Here is an 18,119-nt window from a genome sequence, read left to right on the forward strand (position 1 = left end):
TTCTCGAGTGCTGCTTTGAACGAATTTGTTGGTACCCGCTCATTTAAGCTTATTGCCATGCCAAGAAGTCTACAGTGACTAAAGAACCGTGTGGACACATGTTCATAGAAAAGAATGCAGTAAAATTGGTCGGAAAGACAAGAATGGTCTGACACAATGTACTTAGTGAAGTGTCAACAGGGCACTTTACAAGATGATGTTATAAAAATAATCCAAGGCGCATTAAATTACAATGCTTTACATAGAAATATAGTTTAGTTAGGGGGGGGGGGGGGGTACAATACAATCTGTCCATGCCCTCACTTAACATCTTCTTCATTGGTTCCCATGATATATGTCTCATGCGATAATCTGACAGTTTAGTGTATTTGTGCGACTATAAAGCTGTGATTACCTGTGTCAACAACTGCCTGAGGAAAGTTGAATGATTAATGGAAAGCTGGTTTTTAATATCCTAATATAATGTATTGGTAAAATAATAATAGTAATAATAAACACTTATAAAAGCGCCGGTATCCAGGAGTCGCTCATGACGCTTTGCAAAAATAATGACCAACGATGAAAATCAAATCAAAGATAAATGATAATCTGTGACCTGGAAAAGAAAAGCCTTCAAGTTTGTTTTGTAAAGACTCATGTTGGTAGAGATAAGCCTAACTGTGGTAAACTGTTCGACACTTTGTGGCAGCACTGAACACAGAAAGTGCTACAGCCCCATTTGTTCTTAGTAGAATACAGCAAAATAAAATAAAACCGCTAGCAAACTGCTTATCCACTAGAGAGCCTGTGTAAGAGAATGTGTAAAAGTAAGTTGGCCTGACGTTTCGATCCTAGCATGATCTACTTCAAAGGCTAAATGACAAGTAACAGTAACAGAGGGGACAAAAACACGCACAGAAATACAGACAGGTTAATGAGCATGGTGAACACAAAGAGAGATAAATGTAAGGGGATTAGTAGACAATGGATGGAGAGATGAAAGAAACCAACGAAGAATGATCTGCAGCACCATTTGTTCTTCAAGTTAGTAGAATACAGCAACACAGAAAGATCTACAGCAACATTTGTTCTTAGTAAAATGCTCATGGAGAAGCCTTTGTGATGTAGATCTGATTTCTAGCACCTGCTTCTTATGGATCAACTAGATTTGATAGATTAATAGGAAAGATACTGTTTAGAATTTTGAGGACAAAAAGAGCAACATTGTGTACAATTTATTAAGACAGGTGTAATATGAGAGTATGCTGTAGTGAAGATAATTAGTCTGGAGGCAATATTTTGAATGTACTGGAAACGACTTGTTGTGTATTGTTGATGCCATAGAGGAAGGAATGTCCTACGTCAAGCTTTGATGTGATAAATGCATGTACCATGCACCATTTCAGCAGTTTCCCTAATCACATGCCTTTGGATACAGCCAATGTTCCTAATTGAAAATATGAGCTGCTCTACAAACAGCTTCTCGATAGTGAGTGATGAGTCCAAATTAATTCCTAGGTTTCGGAGTTCGGATGTAGGAGCTACGCTATGCAATTACCGATCCTAACATGTTATGAGATATGAACCTATACAGTTTGAATGCGATTGCCAATAATCATGATTCAATATCATCATCATGAAGCATTTATAAACTTGAAACAAGTTTGGGAATACTAACAGCGTTCAGAGTGACATGCTAAAGTGGAAATTTGGAATTAAACACGTATCTAATCTGTTAATGTAAAACCATTTAATTCAAATTACGCAGGAGTCCATATCAATCACGTTGTTGGAGATTGTGTTCTTATTTAGTCAAACTGTATATAGTAACGTCTGAAAACTGCATTTTAAGTTACATGTTGTCAGACATTGTTAAGGCAAGATTATGCGACCTAATAATCCACTAATAATAAAACCCCAAAATGCAGCCAGACAAGTAAAATTACATTCGTGTTGCATAAAAAAAGACACACATTTCCCTTTTTTTAGTTGTTATTATGGTTCTTTAATGGTTTACACCATATGGCCTTATTTGATAAGCAGATGGGAGACACCCAGCAAAAATAACAAAGACTTACATATGTAATAACGCACAAAACTAGTTTCTAACACACACCAAGTTAAAACACCACAGAAGATAAACCGTGAAATAATGTTTACGTGCAGTGAAGGTGAGCTTACTTTTTTTATTATTATTTATATATCAATCGTATCTTCTACATGTCCAGCTTGCAGTTGATTTGAGATGCTATAACAAGGAAATTAAAAGTATTTAGAATTCCTTTTTCAATATTCCTGCTGCTCATTTGTATATTCAAAGTACACTTTATCAAATATTCTCATACCATTAATAAACTACCATTTTGTCTTCATCATATTACGCTGATGTTTTCACCTATTTGTCTCCTATTTTGAAATTTCAGTTATTTTATCTCGACATTAAAGATGGATGAAACAACAGCAGCAGCTGGAGAATCGGAAAACAAAGACATGTTGAGTGAAGATGAAACAGAGATAATTACCGTAGACACCGGCAAGACTGATTCTGGAAGAGCGGCCTTGATTTATGGCATTAGCGATCAGCCACCTTGGATAATGTCATTTGCATTAGCTCTACAGGTAAATCTATGTTTTAATTAGTCGAAAATATACACTCTAAAAACTGTTGGGTAAAAATTTGCCCCAACCAGGGCACTGCTTTAAACCAAGCGCTGGGCACTCCATGCCTCCTGCCCCCCCCCCCCCCAAAGCTAGGTAAAGCAAGGATACATGTAAAACACTGTTTCTTGTTAGCACAATTTGTCATCAACCCAGTAAAGCAATGGAATTTGGAATAACCGGTACCCCCACATGTGTCACGGGCACTCGAATATCTTCATTGTCACATTTTTTTGTCAAAAGCCCACCTTTAAAGATTGTCCCGCCAGACAGGGGAAGTGACGTTACATTATAATCATTACTTTAAAATGTCATACGTGTATTTCAATTAGCATCATATGACATTTTTATTTCTAGCGCAGCTGGATAATCTATCAATGTCAAGTAAGATATGTGATAATTGTTGAAGTTTTGAATCGATCCAACCTGTACTCATTTCAGATGGTCAAGTAAACAACAAGTAGGCAATCCATTGAGTTGCAGATCTTTCCCCAAAAATTGGCTATGCGACCACTCTGGAGGCCTATCAAGCATGATACACATGATAAATGTGTGTGTGTGCGTGCGTTTGTTTTTCTATCTGACCGAGGACTTGAACAAAAGAATTCCAGGTCCTCGGTTGTGATTTCTAAAGAATCACCACGTCCTCGGAAGAATTCTATTGTATGGGGTATTGTTAAGGTTAGGGTACGTGGATTTGAACAATGGAAAATACAATGGGGTCCTCGTTCTGAATGTAATACAAACATGTATGTTTTAATGCGTATTTATGTCGTTCATTGCAGCATTTCTCATCCAACTTCACCTCCTGCATTGTGCTCCCTATCCTCTTATCTAAGAGTCTGTGTTTTGACAAACAAGATGAACTCCTTACAAAACTGATAGCTACGAGTTTCTTCACTACCGGGATTGGTACAATGCTTCAGGTTTTCCTTGGATGCCGGTAAGATTTAACTGCAGTGTGTCATTGTGGCTTTCGTGAGAGATCCACAATTAATCAAGTTAAAAATGTAATTATTTGCTCGCTTATACGTCAAAGTTTTATCTTCATTGTATACAGCACGCTCTGCACTCACAGCAACAACGGTTTTACAAACGCTATTATATTGACAAATGCAAAGTTCACAGTAGATACTGTAACATTGTCCGATATTGTGTGTATATGTGAAGCTCTACTTTCAGTCAAATTAAATCAACTATAACCCGTTATGCAGAGTCTGTCTTGATAAACCACTCGCTATATATATGGCTGTTGCAAACATATACCGTATAGATTTATGCAATGTTTATTGATATGAATATATATATATATATATATATATATATATATATATATATATATATATATTAATGAAAACGTAGTGAAAGGAATATATATATGTATAATTTTTTTTTCTTGAAGATTACCCATATTACAAGGACCATCTGCGGCATATTTAATCCCACTGATCGCCATGTTGCAAGTGAGAGGGGATTGTCCTGAGATTTCGGCAGGTTTGTGTATATCATGGTATTTATCAAATTCTCCGTCACTATGCACCCGGGAGTTGTTCCATAACAACACCCTGATAGCCTCTTTTTACATCACGTACACAATAAAGCACACATCGGGCCGGGAACCGATGCACTGTTTAACCATTTTCCCCACTGTAGCAGTACACTGCATGGGGTGTCAAGGCTGGGGACAAGTAGTAAAACCAATATGTGCGACATGAAATCCTATAATAACATTTTCATTAACCTACAGCGAATACTACGGCGGTTGAAAACAATCTGTTAAGGGACGAAGCGCTTATCAGAATTCGTGAGGTACGTACACTATGGTGTGACCAGATATATACACATTCCTATTAATTTCTATGCGTAAAAATACACCAAAACGCTATCGTATTTGTCATTCAAAATTAAGTTCGTGTCCCGACTCCATCGTTCAGCTTCTATATACATAGTCTAGATGTGGAATTGTTTTTTGTTTTGTTTTTTAATTTAGCATAATTGTTCAAATGTTTACATAAAACATAAGTGGTTGTGTTACGATGAAAATACAAAATAGCCTTTCCATTTTAATGTGATCGATGACGGAGGCTAATTAGAATAGAGGCATTTATTTTAAAGTGGTACGTGTACTGAGGGTCGATTTTTTTTAAAGTTCTTCAATGTTTACTTTTGTTCGTAAGAGGTATACTTACAACCGTCATTGAAAGATATACCCATATATATATATATATATATATATATATATATATATATATATATATATATATATATATTCCTGTATGTGTTCTTTTACCATGGACTGAAAACGCAAAGAGTAGGTACTTGTTCATTAATGGCGCTGCATATCTTTTACGTAGTACAGAAAATGAAACCTTTTTGATGTGAACTGTTAATGTTATTCTTTGGGAGGGGAGGCCATGTAGTATCTACGACAGGCAAGTGCAAATGAAGAGACAAAATAAAATCGACCAAAAACATTATTTTGACAAATGATATTTGGCTCTATTTGCTCCCTGGTAGATTTGCATATAATATCAACATTTTGTTGTTGATATTTTACGTTCATTGCAGGTTCAAGGTGTGATGATGTTGGCAGCGCTGGTGCAATGTATTCTTGGTTTCACTGGACTCATCGGGACCCTTCTTCGCTTCATAGGTCCCATAACCATTGGTGTCACTATATTTATGATTGGTGTTGGCATCATTCCTGTTGCAATGAACCTCGTTGAAGATCATTGGTGTATTTCTATCCCGTAAGTAGTAAACCTGTATTTCAGTCAAGAACAAGCCCTTCATATTAAGATGCATATTGCAAAGACATGAAGGGCTGCAGTTATGGCAAGCCATTTTAACCTTTACCCCCTTATTCTACTAAAGCAGAATTAATTACACTTAGGTCCTAAGTAGAATACAATTGAGCCTAAGTGAAATTAATTGCACTTAAATAGAAATTAACAACCTAAACCTGCATGGAGAAATGATCTTAAGTTTTCAAGAAAGTTGAAATGATCAACTTTGATATCACTTGATTGTGTTTGATTGGTTGAAGAAAGTGTGACCAAATGAGAAATATTTCAGTGTGTATTTGTTTTTGATCTTGTGTTTTTTTTACTCTTGCAGTACAATATCTCTGGTTATTTTGTTTTCGATGTTTCTGTCAAATGTGAGCGTCCCATTCCCCGGAAGCAATGGAATTCGTATTTTTGCCCTTTTCCCAGTAAGTATATAAATATTTCATTTCGACTTATCTTAAATACAGTTTCACAGCTCTGTCAATAAGTATGACTCGTCAATGATAAGATGTTGACCTGGAGTATAAGATGAGCTGAAAGGACTTCTCAAAAATATTAACAAAGAATTTTTTAAATTTTAAAAGCGGATAATTTGAGGCTGCACATACTTAGATTTGGTCACTTGGATGCATTCGTTAGATGGATATTGGCAATGGTCAAGCAATTTTTGCTGTTTAATATGGTAACTAGGAGCAAAGCGACTTGGTGAAAAACATAAAGATAACTTGGTCACCAGCAGAATGGGTAAGGCAAAGTGATAAGTCACAAGTCCTTCTACTGGATGATAACACCTTTCTATTGATTGCAACATTAAGAAGAAGTTTGCGAAACGCTTTTTCACTCAAATTTGTCCATCTTTGACTTTGACGAACTATGGCGTTTTACATTAATCAAATGCACTGCAGACTTGCAGAGTCTGATATATCACATGGTTTTGTTTCATACGCTTGTAATGGTCAAAATGCTGTTCTTGGTTATTTGATTTGACCTCTGACCTTTGACCATATTAGTCACGAGTCACGGAGGTGATAAGTCCTCGCCCATCCACACACTCCCCAAGTTTGAAGTTATACGGTGTAGGAGTTCGTGACACACTTTATGTTGACGCACTTCACGCACACACAAATATCAAATCCACGTATCCTTACTGTTACAAACCCCCATGAAAAACTTTCCTGAGGACGTGCTGATTCTTTCAAATGACGTCTGAGGACTTACAATTCACTCGTTGAAGTGCTCAACCTGAAAACAAACACGCACCCCCGAACACACTCTCGTACACTTCTTTCTGACCCCCCCCCCCCTCACATGATAACTTCTTCCATGTTATTGTGTCATCCCATGATGCCCCATTAAGTCAGAGCAACCCACCCAGCGCCTCAATTAGGGGTGTTAGGTGGGCAGTAGTTTTAGTGCAAAAATTGTTGATAGAGTACGATTTCTCATTCTCAGTACAATTATAGGCATGAGATAAAGCACGCAGGGAATCCATGCAGTTGCAGATTGCATCCCAGAATGTGTTGCTTTAGTATTATACAGAGGAAACTTAGTGAGCTCATTAAAAGGTGATGTTCGTTATACGCTAGTGGTTACCGTATATTATTGAAAACGTTTTACATTATGACATTAGTAGTAGATAATACAAGTCTTACTTCTTGTAAGTCGGTGCTTGTTTAGCCAAGGTTCGTTTTTTTTTCTGTTTGCAGATGATGCTTGCTATCGCTATTATGTGGTTCGTATGCGTCGTATTGACATTAACTGGTGTTTTCCCGGACGATCCAGAAGTGTACGGTTATGCTGCACGTGTAGACACTAAAGTGGATAATATTAGGGCGGCTCCCTGGCTTGCACTTCCTTATCCAGGTATTTGCTGAAGTACTATTTAAGACATGGAAATCATGAAAAAACATTCGTTCCTAGTATGGTTGCTTAAAGTATAAGATACTTTCTTTAGTGGACGATTTGTATCTTACTTTTTAACACTTTTCAATAGTCATCATATAGTACATTAATACACAAGTGTGTTACATTCCTTTAACATTGCATGTAACAGCTGAGACCATCGGTAATAGCTTCGGCCGTAAGTTTTGTTTCACGTGAAAAAGAAATTCAATAGTCAAGCTTGAAAACAAAATAGCAACACCACTTGCCATCAAGTACAATATCTCATCCGTGGTGGGCTGCATTACATGTATATACGGAATGAATGCGCGTGTATCAATAATTCAACTTTATCATAAAGGATGGGGGAATACGGACATATATGACTTAATCTGACTTGCATGTTAAAGTTTTAAAATAAAGGCTCAATAAATTTCTTTCAATGTATTTGAAATATTACGACAAGTGTTACCATGGTTTCATCATTCCTCTCTTGACCACCATCATAATTGCTCCAAGACATTAATTGATTTGATGTGAATTTTTTCACTTGGTGAAGGTGAAATATTGATAGGGATTTAAGGATAAAACTTTGCTTGTCGATTTTCCCAAGTATTCTGAATAATGACGTAATTATCAATTATCTTTAGATTAAATTGTTCAAATACCGTCCTCAAATCAAAAGTCTTTATTTCCCATCCTACTGTGTGCATCCAACTGTGTTCACACCCCCCCCCCCCCACCCAACCCGGGATAATTTGACACTCCGAGTTTGGTCTCCCAAAGTAAAGACTTTGATCTTTACACATTTCTTATCTTAATCTTAATCTTCTCCGTAACGTCTGTTACATAAGGTCAAGATGCTCTCTTTCCACCCCTGTCGATCTTCTGCAGCTTTTCTCACATCGGACCAGCTTCTCCAGTCATTCTTGTCTCTCTCTTTAGTTGCTGTCCTTCTCCAAGTCGTCTTGGGTCTGCCAACCTTCCTCTTTCCTTCTGGTGCCCATTCCATTGCTACTCTTGCATGATTTCCTGTCTCCTTCCTCATAATATGACCAATCCAATTCCATCTGCGTCTCCGTATCTCTACACTTATTCTGTTTATGCCTGTTTGCTGCATAATTCTGTCATTGCTAACTAGTTCTGTCCAAGGTATCTTCAGTATTCTTCGTATGCACTTGAACTGAAAAGCATCCAACTTTTGCTCCTCTCTCTTTGTCACTTTCCATGCTTCACTTCCATATAACAGCACTGATCTTACTAGCGTTTTGAATAGTGTTAGTTTTGTCTTTCTGCCTATTGCACTATTTTTCCTTATCCTTCTTAGGTTTCTTAATGCACCACGTGCCTTTCCTAATCTGTTTTTGATGTCTTCTGTACCTCCTCCATCTTTACTGACTTTGGCCCCCAGATATACAAACTCTTCTACGTCTTCCACTTCTATGTTGTTGAATTTCAGTGGCGCATCTACCCTGTTATTCATTCTCATGTGCTTACATTTCTTCACATTCATATTCAAACCAATTCTTCCTGCCATCTCTTCTACTTTCTCTGTCTTTTTCTGGATGTGGTCATGCTTTGCCGATAACAAGGCAATATCGTCCGCAAAATCCAGATCCTCAAGCTGCGTGGTATATCTCCATCTGATGCCTCTTCTTTCTCCTGCAAGTACTCTCTTCATCATCCAATCTATTGCTAACAAAAACAGGAACCCGCTCATGACACATCCTTGTTTCACCCCAGATGTTACGTGGAACCACTCAGTTGTTTCACCTTCATCCACGACTGCGCATTCAACGTTGTCATATAAAGCCTTCACAATTCTAATTATCTTGTCTGGTATCTGGTACTCTTTCAATATATTCCACAAGCTGTTGCGGTGTAGAGAGTCGAAAGCTTTCTCAAAATCAATAAAATGCACATACAGAGGTGAGTTCCATTCAGTTGACTGCTCTAGGATGTTACGCAGTGTAAATATATGCTCTGTTGTACTCCTGTTTGGGCGGAAACCAGCTTGTTCTTGCCTCAAAACCTTGTCCACTCCGTCCTTTAATCTGTTGATGAGCACTCTTCCGAAGATCTTGCTCATAACTGGCAGCAATGTCACACCTCTCCAGTTGCTGCAATCTGTGAGGTCCCCCTTTTTGGGGATTTTAACAATTAGCCCCTTGTTCCATCTTTTTGTGGTTGACTCCTCTGACCATATTATATTAAAGAGGTCTGTTAGTCTTTCCACTGTAGCATTTACATCAGCTTTTAACAATTCAGCTGTTACTTGGTCTAAACCTGGGGATTTGCCATTGCTAGTCTTAATCAATGCATCATGTACTTCCAGCCTTGTAATAACATCTAAATCGATTTCAACCTCTGCTTCAATACGCTCATCAGTTTCACGAACCCAGTTCATTGGATCGCCTCTGTTAAACACAGAGCTAAAATGATCCTTCCATCTGTCTTTTCTAGCCTGCTTGTCTTTAATAATATTGCCATCTATGTCCTTAACAGCAGCAGTAGTGCTCTTCCATTTTACCTGTCATTTCCGTGTTATAGCGTAAACATCTTTAAGCCTTCCATTCTCTGCTGCTCTTTGGGCATCTTGTGCCATTTTGTCTATCCACTTTCTCTTGTCACTTCTCGTACTTCTCTTTACTTCTCTGTCTTTTATTCTGTAAGTCTCTCTCCATCTCTCTTTGATCCTCTCTGATTTTGTGCTATTAATCTTCGTATTAATTTCCCTCCTTTCATCTACCTTAACCCATGTCTCTGCTGAGACCCAAGGTTTACTTACTCTCTTGGTGTACCCTATTGTCATCTCAGCTGCTTCTACATATACTTTCTCCAGCCCTTCGCACCATTCCTCTAGTGTTTCGACATCCAGGGCTTCATATCTGTTCTTGACCTCTACATTGTATTGCTCTCTCATCTGCCTGTCTTTAATCTTTTCAATATCTAATTTAGGCTTTACCTTTGATCTATTCAAATATTTACACAGTTTCAGTCTTATTGTGCATCTGACAAGGTAGTGGTCGCTTATTGCGTCTGTACCTCTTTGTGTTCTTGTGTCTAGTACTGAGGTCCTCATACTCTTGTTCACTAACACATGGTCAATTTGGTTCTTCGCTCTTCCATTTGGCGAGACCCAAGTTTCCTGATGGATAGTTCTGTGTTTGAAGATCGTACCTGTGATAACATATCCATTCACTTGAAAGAACTCACATAGTCTCTATCCATTGTCGTCTCTAACACCAATACCTTCCTTGCCCATAATGTCGTCCAGTCCTTCATTGTCGCATCCCACCTTTGCGTTGAAGTCACCTATGATAAATACCATGTCATGTCTGCTGCATCTGTCTACAATCTCTTGGAGCTGCCCATAAAACGTGTCTTTTCCCTCCTCTACTGCAGCTTCTGTCGGAGCATATACTTGTATGATTGTGACCTTCTTGTGTTTACCAAAAAACCTTGCTGTAATTAGTCTACTACTGACTGGTGTCCATTCAATGAGAGTTTTTACAATTCTCTCACTCAACATGATACCAACACCTTGTACATGTGTGTTGTCGTTGCCCACATACAACAGAGTATCACCTGAAGCAAGTCTCACTTTCCCTGCACCTGTCCATCTGACCTCACTGAGGCCTAGAATGTCAATGTTGTGCCTCTCTCTTTCTCTTGCCACAATGGATGCAACTCCTGTTGCATACATAGTCCTCACGTTCCATGTGCCTAAGAATAGGCTGTGATTTGGCGTCACCACAGTTCCTATCGGGCGTTGGGCTTCCCGAAGGCTTTGGCCCAACGGCGTCATCCTGCGTCCAGTTGTGAAACTGTCTGCTACTGCAGTTAATCCAAAAAGGTTTTGTGGTCCATCATTAGGACCCTGAGCATCATTGATTTCTGTGATAAATGGGATTTTTCCAGGAGGCGGTTATCAGCCGACTGCCCAACCCCCACTCTGGAGGACCGGGTTTTCTCTTAGGGTACCTTCCCCTAGACAACTGCGTGCCAACGCTAACGAGCTCTGCCTGCCCGGGTTTGGAATCAGAGTTTCCCTCTCCTAGGGGGTTTTAAGGCTCCCCAGCCCGTTCAAGCCAGTCTAGCCTGTGATCCCCTTGAAAAGAGAGACCGAGACTAATCTTGTATAGCGCTGGCTACACGCTCCCACGCCGCTTTAGCTGTGATAAAAGTACCACACCCACCCTGCCCCATGTCCTGCTGAAAGCAGCAAGAACACCCACGTTCGTGGCGAGGAGGTGCGACTGCGGAGTTCATCCTCGCCTCTGAGGGAAAGGAATCTAAAACAGGGCTTTACACATTTAAATGTGAATAATTCTGGTTTATTTTGCCAAAATAAGTTGATATTGTTCACTGTTTCATATTTGTTTGCAAAATTGTTGCTTGTGTTTGTGGAAAATATGGAAATCGCCAACATTATATACATACACACCGCAACATCGCTCGTAAATTCTTTATTCATTGATACCAACAGAGCAGCAAATTCCACTCTAGACTGTTAAGATTCAGAGCCGTATATTTAGAATATACGGCTCTGCCAAGATTGACTGGAAAGCGCCCTCTATTAGACTATAGTGACACACGAAGTTATCGAATAGTTGCTAAAAAACCAATGGTGATTGGATATATTCCCCCAGAAGAAATATATTCTTTTAAATCTATATCTTTCTTTGTTATATAAGAGTAAGGCACCTTGTATACTGTGTGTAAGCGTCATATCTTTAATTATCTTTAACACAGGTCAATGGGGAATGCCTACTTTCAACGTTGCCGGATTTGCTGGCGTTCTCACAGCTGTAGTAGCAAGTATGTTAGACTCACTTGGTGACTATCATGCGTGTTCTCAGGTATCTCTTGTGCCGCCGCCACCCCTCCACGCCGTAAACCGAGGAATAGGGCTGGAAGGAATTGGTTGTATGATTGGTGCATTGTGGGGTGCTGGCGTGGGCGTCACCTCACATAGTAGCGACATATCCGTTTTAAACCTTACAAAGGTAAACAGATGATATTTTCACTCAATGTAACATGTTTATTATGTAAACAGTTGAAAAGATCTTGATTTAATACAATTCCGTGATGATCACATAAAGAAATTAAGTTTACGAAATCTAGAATATGTGCTTCTGCTATATCAGCGGGCTTCAAGTCATGTAATTTTTTCAACTTAATTCAAAAGAAACATTTTGTTCATAGTTTACACAATTCAAGCTGGGGGTCGCACTGGTTGACTGCAACGGACAGGCAGAAATAAATCGCAATGGTGATGCTTACAATTATGACTAGATTGATTCAAGTCCACTTGCAATGTTGGTCCTTTTGTATGAACTCTTTAAAGTATTCAGTGCCATGCAGGCCAGCATAACGCCTACATAGTTTACCACTCACAAAATTATTTGATGAGGTAAAATCCTCTGCATTGAAAAGAAAACTCGAAACTGCATTGGCATGGCAAATATTCTCATTGAAGCCTTGTACTACATTAGAATAGGTTTGGCATCTACTGTTAGTCAATGGTTACTGTATTTGTTCACCGCTCAGTGTTCAAAGTAATGTTAAATTCTAGTTCACTGTATATAAGCTTTGAGCTTTGACTCGGAAATAATGTGAAAGTTAACCCTGTTAATTTAACTTGATGATGTCAGATAATGGCACACTGTGCTGGGGAGTCACATGTATACAACGGTAGTACACAGCCATTCATTGACTTCAACACGCGAAATATTAATGATTTGATCGTATTCATCGGTCAATTACCAATCGAGCAATACCGCCCAGGAAGATTTGTCCACATTTGTCTGTGACAGTTACGAATATTCAAGTTTGTTATCTTCATGGACTCACGTCATTAATGTTTACTGTTAACCTCTTCCGATTGCTTCAGACTACATTACCGTCAAGTGGTCGGTCTGGTAAAGTTAGAATAATCAGCGTTGCTAAGCGAAACATTGAGTAACAAATCATTTGGTACCAAATATGATTTTTAAATTAGGCCAATGGGCTCATAGTATTGTTTTAAGCTGTTTTGGCTATGCAAAACCCAGGCTCAGACATAGCCTCTTTTTAGTATTTAAAAAAAAATTGATAGGGACAAGAGTCCAAAATAAGTTGATCGTTTCTCACTCTTTTAGTATGTTATTGCGCCTTTCATTGTATTCAGTGAAAAGCCCTAGTGCTGGTTATATCTGGCCTATAGAGTCATAATGTCCTTATTTCTGTGTTTCTCGAAGTTGTTGCCAGTTGACGACATTGACAGGAAATCAGACGATTTAATAGAATTAGGTCGAGAATACAAGTAAACATTTCTCTGACACAGGAGATCAATTTTTCGGCAACTCTTCCTATATATGTCAACGGTGTTTCTTTATTCACATGCACAGTTAACACGATTACTGATATGGTTTTCACAGGTCGCGAGCAGAACTGTCTTAATCCTGAGTGGGTTGATTTTTGCGGCCGTCGCGTTCCTGGCGAAATTCAGTGCCCTTATGAATGCAATTCCATCACCTGTGCTGGGAGCTTCAGCGGTTACCATTGGTAACTTTCACATAGACAAATACGTAACAGTCAGAGTTTATGTATGAACAAATTTCAGTTATAAAGTTAACATCTCACTTATCCTGATTCCAAGGAGTACCGTATATATAGGCCAAGAACAGAGAATTGTCTAATTGTTTCAATCCCATTGTGTGAAATCCCACAAAACTATACTTCATTAGCTTGACATTCGTTAATTACAAAGGGAAGTATAGTTGTGAACCAGCGTATTGCATGTGATAAATATTAATGTGCAAAGGGCTTGAAAGACTAACTGTTTAGTTGGGAGGGGCTGAAGGAACGATTTGTGATTTGAAAAAAATATGTGGGTGTCAGAGTTTGAACGGATCATGCAATCTTTTAGGAATAGTAATAGCTAAATTTGTGAAATAAAGAACTGAAATACAAAACTTTCTTTAATTGAGATGTCGGTAGTAGACGCTGTGAATCATATACTGTATGTAGAAATGCTGCAGCCTTATGCGCCAATGGTAGAAACCGATTCCTGGCAGTAACGTTTGTCATGAAGAGTGTTGAATTTAAAATTAGAATACCTGTCGAAACCTGACTGAGGGGCAATATGGCAATTTAGGCAAACTGACAAAATAATTGATCCAATAAGGTATATGAATTTCAAAGCAAAGTCCTGTGTTAAGATATCCAAATGGTAATTATATAATTACCTCAGAAAATGGGAATATTTGTTATAAATTGCATTTTGAAAAATATTGCAATCATCGTACCTTGACAGGTACGGAAACAAATGGATGTACTTCCATTAAAAAAGAAAGATTGACTAGATTAAAAAGCAACGGAATGTGCCGATCACGTGTCATGTCTCCTCTTCTTGAGTTTCAGTTACGTTTACAACTATTAGTGTGGATTACCGTTGTCTTCTGTGTAAGTGATACTTTTTTAAGGAAAAGTCGCCCAGGAAAGAACCTGGGCACGAAAACCAAACTACCAAAACGACTGATCCGCTTCTAACCCCAGTCCCCTTGCATCGAGACTGTGACTGTGTGATCATCGTCAGGTGTGCATCACCATTCCCCTCGAAAGGGAACAGATACTACACATGATCTTAGCCAAAAGGCCGAGAAGTGATACTAATCTCCCATCATGAATACCCATTGAAGGAGCTATACTACGTTTAAAAGATAAGCTATTCATTGTTGTAGTTCTTAGAAAAGGGACTTAGAGAAGCACTGAATGTAATTTAGTGAAACAGACTGCAAATGTGTTCACTCCTCTAACTGTGTGTATATATTCCACATTTCCTTTCAGGAATGATATCAGCTATTGGATTAGCTAATTTTCAACACGTTAACATGGAAAGCTCGCGAAACATACTTGTCGTAGGAATCTCCATTTTCGTTGCCATCGGGATTCCGGGATATTTTGATAAAAACCCTGAAGCAGTTAATACTGGTAAGTAGTATCACAAATTTACAGGGTTTGGGCTTGTGAGAAGGGTCTCTATAATCACGTGGCGTTTTTATATCAAATTTCAACTGATGTTTGTTCGAGTATATCTTTGTCTTCCTGATATGTTATTAACATGTCTCGTGTTTTTGTCTCCTGTCTCTAGGAATTGGAGTTATCGATCAACTTTCCCTTATTCTTCTGTCAAATAAGATGTTCATGGGTGCAGCTGTTTCCGTTCTGTTAGATAACCTCATTCCTGGTACGTTTTTCTATTACTATTCTCGATGTGTGTCTTAATATAGTTTAGAAAAGATTTTTGCTTAAGAGTCATTTTTCTTTCTTCTTCTCACAATATTATAGGGACATATGAGGACAGGGGCATGGACTGGAGAACTAAGACGTCTCAAGACAATACAGCCGTGACAATGAGTACAGAATTGTCTGTTTACCAGTTACCGTTCGGTATGAGATGGATTCAAAAGAAGAATTGGATGAGATATGTTCCATTTAGTCCTACTTTTACAGGGTTTCGTCGACCGTACAACACTGCAGTTCCAGATGACTCGTCTGTTTAAACCCGTATTATCTTTGTAACATATAGGTTACTTCTTTCCAGTGGCGGCAACAAATTTGGCTCCCATTGTATCCGGAGTCAACGTGTCAGCTTTTCAATTATTAACATAGTCATTATGAGCTGTATAGCGTTTCGTTCTTTTTGTTGTATTATCCTTTTTGTTTCTTATGTTTCTATGTAACGGAATTAAAAGCTTTGTAATTTTAAACTTGGATACGACAAAGCTTGGCATATTAAAGAAACTTACTTGATTAACGGACACGACATTAATACTCTTTGCCACAATTAAATTGTTATAAGAACTTCCCCAAAGGACCTATAGAGCAATAACAAACACAATTTCCATAGACCTTTAGTCTCATCACAGTAATATTTAACTCCGTGCCCATTTTAAACTACTAAAAAACTAAAAAAGGATTTGCTAGATCTTGAGCATAATGTTTTAGCAATAATGTTAAGACCAGTTGACGTTATTAAATATCTTAACGCCCATGCATCTACAACACTGTTTCAGTCTGGATAATTTAGGGACATAATTCAAGTGGAACACTTCATTCTTATCAGTTGTAAATGAAATACCAGGCATATCCACAGAACCATGTATAACATTAATATGAACATTTGTCACAAACTTTGGAATTCTTGATGCTAAAGGCCCAAATAGAAACCCTCTACCCATCTGGCTCCCTTGAAGCTAATAATTGTAATACCACAGGAGCTCAGTTTGAGCCGTCTGTGACTTAGTGCGAACTTCAGAGGTTTCCCTTATACACAAAGCCTGCACAAGCGAGGTAATACAACAAATAATCGCCTGTTCTTTTACATGACGTTCTTTTGCCTAAAATTTTGAATAATTGACACTAAATGATCTCATTTTAAAAACCAGTGCTCTCAAAGTGAAGCTGGATGTTTAAAACTGTAATAGATAATATTCTTCTTTTATATGTGAAAAAAATAATATAACCATACTTTTATTACCTTAATCGTTATATTGATTTACATGCACGTTTTACTTGTTTCTTATAACTCATTCAGTTGTTCATTGTATTTACTGGGTTAATGATATTGTAACTGGTAATTTATTTTGAAAAGTCTCCTGTATGATAAGCTGCAGTGTACACCAAAACTGCATCACAAGACGGAGCGTCCAGTTGGAAGTTTTCGTGACGTTGAACTTCCGAACATCAAATGAATGGAAATATACATTTAATTAAAAAAAAAATTGCAATTTATTGCAATTTAATTCTCCTTCATGATCTCTGCTCAGAAGATAAATAGATTTCTAAACTTTACAAAAGTGGTGCAAAACTCATGCAATATCCTAAGTCTATCGTGGCATAGAACAACTGTATTTGTTTGTTTATGATGCTTACAAGCTGTTTCAAATACTTTATTGTATAAAAATCATCAAATTTCCCTTCTACTTTTAATACTAATACTTGGCAACCATTGACAATAAAATATCGCCGCACATCTAGTAACTTTTGTAATCTCGGGGATCTCAAGACAAAATGTCATTCAGATGAAAAAGATGTTACATAAATCAAAGTAAACCATGCTTTGGCATAGCCTAGCAGTAGTTGTTGATTATGCAATCCACATAAGGGAGACCACTGTATATAGCTTCATGGTTTCACGAATTGGTTGAATATCGAGGCTCCTTCTTTGAATAAAAACACTAACAGGAACTAGATCACAAATAATGCGAGTAACTGAACAAAAAACCATTTGATGACAATCAAACATTGGATGACGTTACCATAAAGGTTTGTAGGTGATGCTTTCATAATACCCAGGAAGCTAAAAAGTTATTCTTTTTAATACAGAATGACAATTTGTCTCTTGTAAAGACTGCATGATCGGGGTAAAACTTTCAAGATATACTTCACAACAGTTGCGGATCAGTGACATGATTATTTTTGACTAGACTTAAGTGAATGTTTGTGACTGAGTGATGGTGGTACGTATACCAGCTATAGCAAATATCCAAGTCTCAAAAGATTTACACTGTCCAGAAAAGTGGACGGTCTTAAAATATCTTAAAATATATATCACATGAAAAGGGATTCAAGATTATGAGGCATATGTCTTTATCATTTTATTGCTTGGCTTATTGTTTGCCAATCCATAATGCTTAAATCCAGCTGATGTTTTAGCACTACCGTGGAGTGCATCCAGAGTTGAAAGAGCTGTAGGACAGCAACCTGTCAGTTTACAAAGTGTGTGTGTGGGGTGGGGGGGGGGGGTGGGGGGGTGGGCGGGGG

The 18,119-nt window shown here is 38.1% G+C and overlaps 1 protein-coding gene and 1 pseudogene across 1 annotated transcript; one reads left to right on the forward strand and one right to left on the reverse strand.

Annotated features, from left to right (window-relative positions):
• Positions 1-2,005: 2,005 nt before the first annotated feature.
• LOC139960827 (solute carrier family 23 member 2-like) lies at positions 2,006-17,081 on the forward strand. The gene is made up of 13 exons (XM_071959412.1): positions 2,006-2,150; positions 2,403-2,598; positions 3,423-3,580; positions 4,040-4,131; positions 4,385-4,446; positions 5,206-5,387; positions 5,755-5,851; positions 7,133-7,289; positions 12,063-12,316; positions 13,730-13,856; positions 15,141-15,284; positions 15,445-15,540; positions 15,642-17,081. Exons 2-13 carry the CDS (start codon positions 2,425-2,427, stop codon positions 15,854-15,856), a joined length of 1,758 nt encoding a protein of 585 aa, XP_071815513.1. The 5' UTR covers positions 2,006-2,150; positions 2,403-2,424; the 3' UTR covers positions 15,857-17,081.
• On the reverse strand, positions 14,863-14,961 carry LOC139962261 (U2 spliceosomal RNA; annotated as a pseudogene).
• Positions 17,082-18,119: the final 1,038 nt, after the last annotated feature.

This window comes from Apostichopus japonicus, chromosome 20, assembly GCF_037975245.1.
Source record: "Apostichopus japonicus isolate 1M-3 chromosome 20, ASM3797524v1, whole genome shotgun sequence".
NCBI classification, from domain to species: Eukaryota; Metazoa; Echinodermata; class Holothuroidea; order Aspidochirotida; family Stichopodidae; genus Apostichopus; species Apostichopus japonicus.

Excerpts from the sequence above, each read along its gene's own strand:
- LOC139960827 (XM_071959412.1), top strand. The coding sequence starts at position 2,425 with ATGGATGAAACAACAGCAGCAGCTGGAGAATCGGAAAACAAAGACATG. Across the intron at positions 4,447-5,205 it reads CGCTTATCAGAATTCGTGAG|GTTCAAGGTGTGATGATGTT; the intron begins GTACGTACACTA and ends CGTTCATTGCAG. Across the intron at positions 15,541-15,641 it reads GTTAGATAACCTCATTCCTG|GGACATATGAGGACAGGGGC; the intron begins GTACGTTTTTCT and ends ACAATATTATAG.